Raw genomic sequence first — 11183 nt, forward strand, 5'->3', positions numbered from 1 at the left:
AGATGTGTCTCCAGAATGAGTTTATTTGGCCCCTGACCCAGCAAACTTGATGTCATTGTATGAATATGAATTCGGCAGTGCTGCCAAAATCATACCCCCCTATATTAAACGCTTATTATTGAATCTAAACACTTGTGCTTTTTTGCAGGTATTCTACAGGATGAGATGTGTCTCCAGAATGAGTTTTATGGTTATCTGAAACAGCAAACTTGATATCATTGGGGGGGTATGAATTCGGCAGTGCTGCCAAAATCATAACCCCCTTAATTTAATGCTTATTACTGAATCTAAACACTTGTGCTTTTTTGCAGGTATTCTAAGGGATGAGATGTGTCTCCAGAGAAAGTTTTATCAGTTTCTGACTGCCATTGTGGAGAATGGTTTCCTATATCGGGACTCAAATTTTTTTTTTGCTAACCTGAACATATGGACAAAATGGAGTTTGTTGGATCGAACCTCAGTATTTGACTGGGAAGAGACATTTTCATTGGCCCATAAAGTTTCATCTTATCACCAAATCCCATCTACTGTCATTCCTGAGGTTCAGGCCAGAGTGAATATAAAACTTCTAAGGACATCCAGTTGTGACATGTAATTGACTGGTGATTGAGCATTGACACTTCTGACTCCTTCTCCACTGCAGCAAGGCCCTTGCCTTACCAGTCGAAGATGTTGCCATCACCAGTGACGTGACTGCATGGAACGTGAATATTACTAATATTAAACCAAACCTCTTTTTAGTGTATATTGTCAGTGTATGTTCTTGTTAACTGGCTATGATTTAACATATCAGTTTATCAGATGTTTAAAAAATTGTTATTCAGTTGTTTAAATTAGACATCAGGTCTTCAACCTATTAAATATCACAGAACATTCTGCTATACTTAAGACACTTGTATTTTCAATACTTTCAGTACTCCATGTTTACCATCTATAGCATTGCAGTACTCCTAAGCAGTTTCATTGAATAGTAGTATATTATTTGTATTATTAGTATTGAATTAGTATTTTGTTAATAAAATAATTTTTATTACAACTGTCTTCCTTGTGTTGGTAATACAGTAAGTTACCCAGTACCAGGTGATTTCCTCCCTCTAACTGAAATGCTTTTTCTTATTTTATAATTCTTTTGAATATTTTATATTGCTAAGATGAAGTTGCTTAGCTGGTGTTTCAAGATAAAAGGCAGGATAGATCATCTGACATCACAAACACCTGTGTGCTGCATATTACACTATAGGAGCCTGTGTGAAGATAACTACTTACATTACATACTATACATTAAAGAAGAGTGTTGTATATGTACTGTACTCTATATATTTAGAGCTTATTCTGTTGTTACTAAATTGGTCATTGTTTCTATTTGATTCCCAAGATAATATGCATAATGAGCCTCTACATCCTAATCTCATATGTGCTATAAATGTTTTAATACTGTATATAGTAATATTTCAGTTTACAATATATTTGCATGTATGTTTTTAGACATACATTTTATTATTAAAAAATATGTTTTTAAAAAAATATTACATCAAACAACACTACTTGATAACAACCACCATTATACTAATTTAACCATGGTTTTACTTGAGTAAAAAAAAAATATATATATATATATATATATATCAATATGCCAAAAAAAGCTTAAATTAATCAATAAACCAAAAACAATGGTTACTAAACCACTTTTATTATGAAAAAAAAAAACACATGGTTCATTTTAATAAGGGAATACTTCCACTAAACTAAAACACTGAAGGAGACCACTCTTGTGCATTTAAACTGGCAGACGTTTCTTGATTGTGCTGGGTTATTTTGTTGAATTTGTTTGGTCATTAACATGGATCCAGCCATATACAAACAAATATTAAATTATAAAACAAATGGTTCATACCCTGATGGGTATTCAAAAACAGAGAAAGCAAATTTGAGAAAAAAGGCCAACTCTTTTGACCTCCAAGGTAAGAGTCATATAAAATCTAATGTTCATAATTTTTTTTATTATATAATCAATGTTTTTTTTTTTAAAATGGTCTGAAATTTGATGTTAATCAAATGCTGATCTTGATGTTGATCCCATATGCTAAAGGTCAGGCTAGGTGCATGTGCTTTATAGGCCTGCTTTTGGTGTTCGTACTTTTCTGTTCCATAAAGTAAAGAATATACTAGTTTATAGTTGCCTGCAACGTATGCTATCCAATGTGAGGACATGCACGATTAAACATTGCACACATTAAAAAATTATGAACGTTAAAATTTGAATCATCACCATCAATAAAAGTTTGACTTATACGTTTTATCTAAAAAAAAAAATGTATTACAACATAAATAGTAAGATGTGGGCTACACATTTTGAGGTTATACCCCAATATTTTGTAATTTCGTATCGTCGCTAGCAGTATAAATTATTTGAGTTTTTAAATGCATAACACTATGCCACTAGGTGTCACCATACAGTACTGAATGCATTTTAAAGCTGGCACACACAAAAATTAAACTTACAAAAATTAACCATGGATATACAGGTGCTGATCATATAATTAGAATATCATCAAAAAGTTGATTTCACTAATTCCATTCAAAAAGTGAAACTGGTATATTATATTCATTCATTACACACATACTGATATATTTCAAATGTTTATTTCTTTTAATTTGGATGATTATAACTGACAACTAAGGGAAATCCCAAATTCAGTATCTCAGAAAATTAGAATATTGTGAAAAGGTTCAATATTGAAGACACCTGGTGCCACACTCTAATCAGCTAATTAACTCAAAACACCTGCAAAGGCCTTAAAATGGTCTCTCAGTCTAGTTCTGTAGACTACACAATCATGGGGAAGACTGCTGACTTCACAGTTGTCCAAAAGATGACCATTGACACCTTGCACAAGGAGGGCAAGACACAAAAGGTCATTGCAAAAGAGGCTGGCTGTTCACAGAGCTCTGTGTCCAAGTACATTAATAGAGTGGCAAAGGGAAGGAAGAGATGTGGTAGAAAATAATGTAGAAGCAATAGGGATAACCGCACCCTAGAGAGGATTGTGAAACAAAACCCGTTCAAAAATGTGGGGGAGATTCACAAAGAGTGGACTGCAGCTGGAGTCAGTGCTTCAAGAACCACTCCACACAGACGTATGCAAGACATGGGATTCAGCTGTCACATTCCTTGTGTCAAGCCACTCTTGAACAACAGACAGCTTCAGAAGCGCCTCGCCTGGGCTAAAGACAAAAAGGACTGGACTGCTGCTGAGTGGTCCAAAGTTATGTGCTCTGATGAAAGTAAATTTTGCATTTCCTTTGGAAATCAGGGTCCCAGAGTCTGGAGGAAGAGAGGAGAGGCACACAATACATGTTGCTTGAGGTACAGTGTAAACTTTCCACAGTCAGTGATGGTTTGGGGTGCCATGTCATCTGCTGGTGTTGGTCCACTGTGTTTTCTGAGGTCCAAGGTCAACGCAGCCGTATACCAGGAAGTTTTAGAGCACTTCATGCTTCCTGCTGCTGACCAACTTTAAGGAGATGCAGATTTCATTTTCCAACAGGACTTGGCACCTGCACACAGTGCTAAAGCTACCAGTACCTGGTTTAAGGACCATGGTATCCCTGTTCTTAATTGGCCAGTAAACTCGCCTGACCTTAACCCCATAGAAAATCTATGGGGTATTGTGAAGAGGAAGATGTGATGTGCCAGACCCAAGAATGCAGAAGAGCTGAAGGCCACTATCAGAGCAACCTGGGCTCTCATAACACCTGAGCAGTGCCACAGACTGATCGACTCCATGCCAATCTGCATTGCTGCAGTAATTCAGGCAAAAGGAGCCCCAACTAAGTATTGAGTGCTGTACATGCTCATACTTTTCATGTTCATACTTTTCATTAGGCCAAGATTTCTAAAAATCATTTCTTTGTATTGGTCTTAAGTAAGATTCTAATTTTCTGAGATACTGAATTTGGGATTTTCCTTAGTTGTCAGTTATAATCATCAAAATTAAAAGAAATAAACATTTGAAATATATCAGTCTGTGTGTAATGAATGAATATAATATACAAGTTTCACTTTTTGAATGGAATTAGTGAAATAAATCAAAGATAGATTCTTCAGAAAGTGGTACAAGAGGATTTGGTGCTGGTCCTTCAAGAGTCACTCACAACTTATCTGTCCTTAAAGCCTATAAAACAATAGTCTTCATGTATTTCACAACACATCAGCAAGTTACTCTTATTAAGTGAGGACCATTTTTTAGGATTTTTTACCCAAGCAAATCTTTCAGAACCTGACACCTTGTAATTCTGGAGACTCCAGGAAGGTTGCAGTTCTGGAAAATGGTGGTGTTGGAGACTAAATAGTTCCTGATGGTTTTACACCTAATTCTTTACATTAATTCTGAATTATTTTGCAGTTAACGTGTCTTTTCTTCTCAACCTGCTTTTTTCTGACCCCGCTGACCCAATGAGCATTTTGCTGTCCAGTGGTCAGTCACGTCTTAACTTTGCAATTTCTGTATTGCATTACTTTTGAATATTTATCATGGGGATTTAATAATTTTGTTAAATCTAATTTTTGGCTAACTTTATCTGTAAAATAAAACATGCCTAATAATTCTGCACACCTGAATATAAGGAGTTTTTCACTACCAGACTTCATGGACAATTATATATCACTTATATATGATTACATACAAAATTAAGAGTAGTTATTAAGATTGATGTGGTTTGGAATTTGTAAAAATTTCCCTGGGAAAAAAAAATGTGATCAGAATATCAACGTGCCTACATTATAATAATTATGCAAACACTGTGTGTGACACACACACTCTCAAAAAGAAGAATTTAAAAAAGAAGAATATATATATATATATATAAATATATATCTATATAATATATAGATATATATATATATATATATATATAAAATACACTTTGTCTGTCTATTTTTATTGTATTTGACTTTTTTTTTTTTTTTTTTTTACTAAATATTGTATATTTTTTTTCTTTTCATAGATGGTGAATTGTATTACCTTCGCCACAAAGGCACAAAACAACAAATTAAGGTAAAAGTTGTGTGTGGGGCAGAACAGGCAAACACAATTTTTGAGGAGTTCCATGCAAGCAGCCTCGGAGCTCACACTGGACAAAAAAAAACACGAAATGCAATATCTATAAGATTTTACTGGCCTGGCATGTCAAAGGACATTGACACATGGGTAATAACATACAGAATTACTACTTTGGTAATATGATACAATGGCAATAATTTCCAGCATAATGCTGTTCTGATCACAGGTGGCACAGTGTGGACCATGTCAGGCAAGCAGGTCATCAGTGAAGGAACAAAATGAATACACTCCGATTGTGGTAATGCCTTCCATCACACATTTATTTATTCTTTTTTTTTTTTATTTAATTAGAAATAACAATTAAGTTATATAATTAAATAAGAACAGTTTGATCATTCCCAAAAGACTTAATTTATACTTCTTAAAATTCCAGTACATTATTTTGTTTCTATTTAATTAACTCTAGGTTACACAGCCTTTCGAGCTTGTGGGGATGGATCTGATAGGCAAATTAGCAATGACGGACAATGGCAACCAGTACATTTGTGTTATCATTGATTATATGACGAAGTGGCCCCAGGCTTATCCCCTCAAATCTAAGGCTGCCAGGGAGGTTGCAGATTGCCTTTTAAAGTTTGTGCATCAGTTTGAGGCACCTAAGAGAGTCCTCACAGACCAGGGGAAGGAGTTTGTAAACACAGTAAGTAATACATGTTCACACATTTAAAAAATTATGATAAATTATTAAATTTTTTGGCAATTTTTTCAATATACACACCTTTCATATTTTCCCTTAGAACTTTAATAAACTGTTTTCATTTATAAAATTGCAGCTGAACAGTCATATCTGCAAAGTCCTTAATATCAAAAGGTCATTGTGTGCACCCTACCATCCACAGACCAACGGGCTTGTGGAAAGAATGAACGCAACAATACAGAGGTATAAGCAGTCATTTAATTCTAAATCTCTTCACACTGACCACAACATTGCAAAGAACTAGATGATAATTCCCTGGCTGTTTCCTGCATAAGGCATTATGTATTTCTACATGTAGAGCATGATGACAGAAATGCAAAATCTAGGGGTTCAGTTCCTAACAATTGCACATAATGATTATGTACACACTGAATACACTATTATTTAAGTGGGATCAAAATGTCTACCAGATGCATGAATGCATGAATGTAAAGGCTGTTTCTTAATTGCTTTGAAACTGAAAATAATGTTATTATATTGCCAGATCCCTTTGCAAGCTTGTCAAAGACAAGCCCAATGACTGGGACAAGCACCTCGATGCTGTTATGTTTGGGCTTCGCACAAAGCGGCAGATGACAACAAAGTACTCGCCATACTTTTTAATGTTTGGAAGAGAGGCCCGTTACCCTTCCGAAATACCTGAGCACTATCAGGTAACTGCAGATTTTTACATTATTTCAATTGTTATCATTAATGATAAATAAGTAGCAGTTGTTTTAAAAGTATTGTCCTACACTTTTTTTCAGATTGACAAGAGTGTGGAGGACACACTGTCAATCGAGGAATTAACTGAATCGGCTATTGCCATCAGTGAGGTTTTAACTGAGGCTCATATAAATAACAGAGCTTCACAGGAAAGGATAAGGCGAGGAACAAAACAAAAGAAAGCACAAAGAAAGAGTTTCAAAGTGGGGGACAAAGTGTGGAGGGAAAATAAAAGGAGCCAACAACGTAAGGGTGGCAAACTGGAGGCAAACTTTCTTGGCCCCTATACAATCACTGTATTGGAAGGCAAAAGTGCAGACCTGGTAGATGAAAGGGGTGTAACATTCCCCAAAATAAATGTTGACCATTTAAGGCTACATGTTGAGGAATTACCCCGCATACCACATAAACTAAACTCTTCATCACAATCAGTTTCAGTTCCTGTGGGCTTTGCATCCCCCTCCTCACCAGCAACTCCACCACGAGTGCCATCACCAGCATCTCCACCACCAGTCCCATCACCAGCATCTCCACCACCAGTCCCATCACCAGCATCTCCACCACCAGTCCCATCATCAGCATCTCCACCACCAGTCCCATCACCAGCATCTCCACCACCAGTCCCATCGCCAGCATCTCCACCACCAGTGCCAAAACTGCCTCCAACCTGCTCCTTACCGGCATCTCCACCACCAGTGCCATCAGTCCATGTGGTCTCTCCAGCCCCCTCCTCACCGGCATCTCCACCACCAGTCCATGTGGTCTCTCCAGCCCCCTCCTTACCTGCATCTCCACCACCAGTCCATGTGGTCTCTTCAGCCCCCCTCCTCACCTGCATCTCCACCACCAGTGCCAGAACTGCCTCCAACATGCTCCTTACCGGCATCTCCACCACCAGTCCATGTGGTCTCTCCAGCCCCCTCCTCACCTGCATCTCCACCACCAGTGCCAGAACTGCCTCCAACATGCTCCTCACCGGCATCTCCACCACCAGTCCATGTGGTCTCTCCAGCCCCCTCCTCACCGGCATCTCCACCACCAGTCCATGTGGTCTCTCCAGCCCCCTCCTCACCGGCATCTCCACCACCAGTCCATGTGGTCTCTCCAGCCCCCTCCTCACCTGCATCTCCACCACCAGTCCATGTGGTCTCTTCAGCCCCCTCCTCACCTGCATCTCCACCACCAGTCCATGTGGTCTCTCCAGCCCCCTCCTCACCTGCATCTCCACCACCAGTCCATGTGGTCTCTCCAGCCCCCTCCTCACCTGCATCTCCACCACCAGCCCATGTGGTCTCTCCAGCCCCCTCCTCACCGGCATCTCCACCACCAGTCCATGTGGTCTCTCCAGCCCCCTCCTCACCGGCATCTCCACCACCAGTCCATGTGGTCTCTCCAGCCCCCTCCTCACCCTGCATCTCCACCACCAGTCCATGTGGTCTCTTCAGCCCCCTCCTCACCTGCATCTCCACCACCAGTCCATGTGGTCTCTTCAGCCCCCTCCTCACCTGCATCTCCACCACCAGTGCCAGAACTGCCTCCAACATGCTCCTTACCGGCATCTCCACCACCAGTCCATGTGGTCTCTCCAGCCCCCTCCTCACCTGCATCTCCACCACCAGTCCTTGCCACAGCATCTTCAGGAGTTGTGACTTCACCAGGGTCCAGCTCTTCATATATAGAATCACGTATGTACTTAACAATTTAGTAAGTTTTAAGAATTCAAGTTTTATTTGACAGTGTGGCAATAGCATAATTTAAGACAGACATGTAACCTCAACTGTGATTTTTCTTCAGTGTTTATTCTGTCTTGACAGGACTTTGTGTTGTTTTGCTTGTCTTTGACATTTTACAGTCAAACAAAGAATCCTGAAGAAAAAAAGGGATATATGTGCTGATCTCAAAAATAGGGCCATACAAATTGTTTTACTCTGATATTCAGCGGACTGCACCCACACAATATTTTGAAAGTGAGGTGAGTTGATCCTTTTAGAAGCACCAGCTCACTCTGAAATTTTGAGCTGAAGTATTTTTATTTTTTTTTATAAAGTTTAATCACTTTAAATTACTTTTAAAATGACTTTATTTTTTATACATGTACAAATGTTTGTATTGAGAATTAACAGTGGTTTAGTTTTATGTTTTTCTGAGTAAAGTTTGAATTCACCATTATGATGTTAAGTGTTTCTTTTAGTTGGGCTCTTGTGTCTTGAGGTTTAGTGATAGTTTTTATTTAGCCAATATAATAATGTGTTGGTAAAACATGTTGTGTTGGTAAAAGAAGCAAATATTATTTAAATAAATTAAAAATTATTATTATTATTATTATTATTATTATTATTATTTAAATAATATTAAATATTATATGACATCTGGCTCTCATGAATTGCCTTAGTTTGCTGATTGTGTTTTCCACAATTTTTTTTATTATTTACTTTATTATAAACTATAGGCTCATAAGTGATGACAAACAAAAATGATTCAGTTTATGCAGCAGTGCATGCTGGCATGACATTTTCATGCTGTACCCAGCATATATGCTTTCATAAGTGATAACTTCATAATAGAAATACTTACTGATTTAATGGTTTAAGATCATGACTTTTCTGAAATGGTTTGAGTTTTCTTATCAGTTTCCACAGTGTACAGATTTATATACCTTAAGAACACATCTTATATATAAGTGTATTAATGAAATCAAACAGTTAGTGAATGAAGCCACTTCATAACAATCTGTTTCAAAATTGTATTTCTTTGATATAATAATGCTTTACAAATACATAATGGCCAAAGGAAAACTACATCCAAAGTCCAAAATAAAAATGAAAGTGTCCATCTAATGGAAACATTAAACATCAGTAAACAGCCCACCTCTGTTAATATTTATTTTCTTATGGGAATCTAATATGTCTTCATTTTTTCCTCTCAGGTCATGAATGCTTACATGTACCATTTGGTACAAAAATACAACGAGCATTCAACAAAAAAGGCTGTGTGCATCGATTCGTACGAAATGAGCAGCATCTGGCAATACAAAAGGGCAAAGGTCAAGGTTAGTACATAACTTTTTGCAAACTTCAATATAAATGTGATTAACACAGATTTAACTTCTGTAGTGATCTTCACACAAACATGCAAGAGATCCGCACTCATCCAGTTTCAGCCAAAAAGGCTTTTTTTATTTACTGCTCAGAGCCAGAGGTCACAAAAATTTGTGCAAAAAGGTGCAAATGTTTTCAGGTATTAAACCTTCCTCAGTGCCGTGTGCTACCAAGCACCACCTGCGCTCATTAAAACATGTATTACCATAATACACCTAATGTCACAAAGATACAAAAAGCTTCTTTCAAAAAATATATATAAATATACTGTATATCTCAAACATATAACAAAAAACACCAAATACATTCGCAAATCATCCAAAATGATCCATATATAAGTACATATACAAAATATACATACAAATATATACCAATAAAACAATCTCATGGCTCCAACAAAAGTTTTAAACATCAGTTTTTATATACAACAAATAGACATCATACCGAAGTACTTGTTAGGGTCCCCCACATATATCCTTAAATTATTATAAAATATAATTCAAAGATAAATCTTCATTCATACCAAGAGGGTGTTAACTTTTAAGATAAAAAAATCCCAATAATTGTGCATTAAGTGTTGAATTTATTTTAACTGAAATTTCAGATGGATCCAAACACATTCAAATATATCTTTGGGGTCATTAACGAGCATCAGCACTGGACTCTGACGGTACTGTTCATGTGTTTTATAAGCTTATATCTTAATTATCTTTTATTTTCATATGGTTGGGTACAATAGTTTTTTTTTTTTTTTGCATGTAAGGTTTAGTAATCATTTGCAATATCTTAATTATTAAGATTATGATTCCACAAGAGAAGAGGGCTCTATATCTGGATCCTCTAGGGGAGACCACAACAAATATTCAAAAGTGTCAGAATGTGACAAGGTAAATCAACAGTTTAAACAGAATCTTCTAAAATTCTAAAGGTGTTTCTTAATATTCAATTTAATTTAATAAATTCAAGTTTAAAGATTTTTATTGTCATATGTACCCATGTACGATGAAATTCTTATTTTGTTTTTACCACATAATCATAAATCATAATTATTACAGGTCCTTCATGAGACAGAAGGGCTACAACGTGTCCAGATGGGCATGTGACACGTTACCACATTCATGCCAACAGGATGGCAATTCATGTGGGCCTTTTGTCCTGAAAGTAAGTTTAATGGATAATACTGCCATTTATGACTTTCTTTTCTTAGTGTAACACCAGAGGTAAACATTAATGGAGATGGTCATCTTGGATGGTAAATAAATAATAATGATCCTGTTTTTTCTTATAAAACTATTGAAATTAATGGTGACTTCCACTAAAAAAAAACATAAGGAGATATTAGGAAGAGTGTTACTGCTGACAATGTTAGTTAAGGGGGACTTTATCGTAGTGACTAGTAGTGACATGATTGTTTAGAATTGCCTCACCTGTATTTTATTAAAGAAGGACAGCTTTAAAACATCATCAAGAGAAAATTAAAGATTCAAACATCATCAAGAGAAAATTAAAGAGTTAAAGAAAGAAAAATAGATAAATAAAGAGAAAATTGTCATTTGCAGT

At 36.6% G+C, this 11183-nt stretch overlaps 1 protein-coding gene across 1 annotated transcript; it reads left to right on the plus strand.

The window, feature by feature from the left end:
• Positions 1–5580: 5580 nt before the first annotated feature.
• LOC122144022 (arp2/3 complex-activating protein rickA-like) lies at positions 5581–8174 on the plus strand. Its single transcript, XM_042754642.1, has 4 exons — positions 5581–5763; positions 5897–6003; positions 6305–6473; positions 6567–8174. Exons 1-4 carry the CDS (start codon positions 5581–5583, stop codon positions 8172–8174), a joined length of 2067 nt encoding a protein of 688 aa, XP_042610576.1.
• Positions 8175–11183: the final 3009 nt, after the last annotated feature.

This window comes from Cyprinus carpio, unplaced genomic scaffold, assembly GCF_018340385.1.
Source record: "Cyprinus carpio isolate SPL01 unplaced genomic scaffold, ASM1834038v1 S000006565, whole genome shotgun sequence".
NCBI lineage: Eukaryota > Metazoa > Chordata > Actinopteri > Cypriniformes > Cyprinidae > Cyprinus > Cyprinus carpio.

Bases quoted from the DNA above. Each gene is read 5' to 3' on its own strand.
- LOC122144022 (XM_042754642.1), top strand. From the start codon at position 5,581: ATGACGGACAATGGCAACCAGTACATTTGTGTTATCATTGATTATATG. The intron at 5,764-5,896 runs GTAAGTAATACA...ATAAAATTGCAG, and splicing joins GGAAGGAGTTTGTAAACACA to CTGAACAGTCATATCTGCAA. The intron at 6,474-6,566 runs GTAACTGCAGAT...ACTTTTTTTCAG, and splicing joins AAATACCTGAGCACTATCAG to ATTGACAAGAGTGTGGAGGA.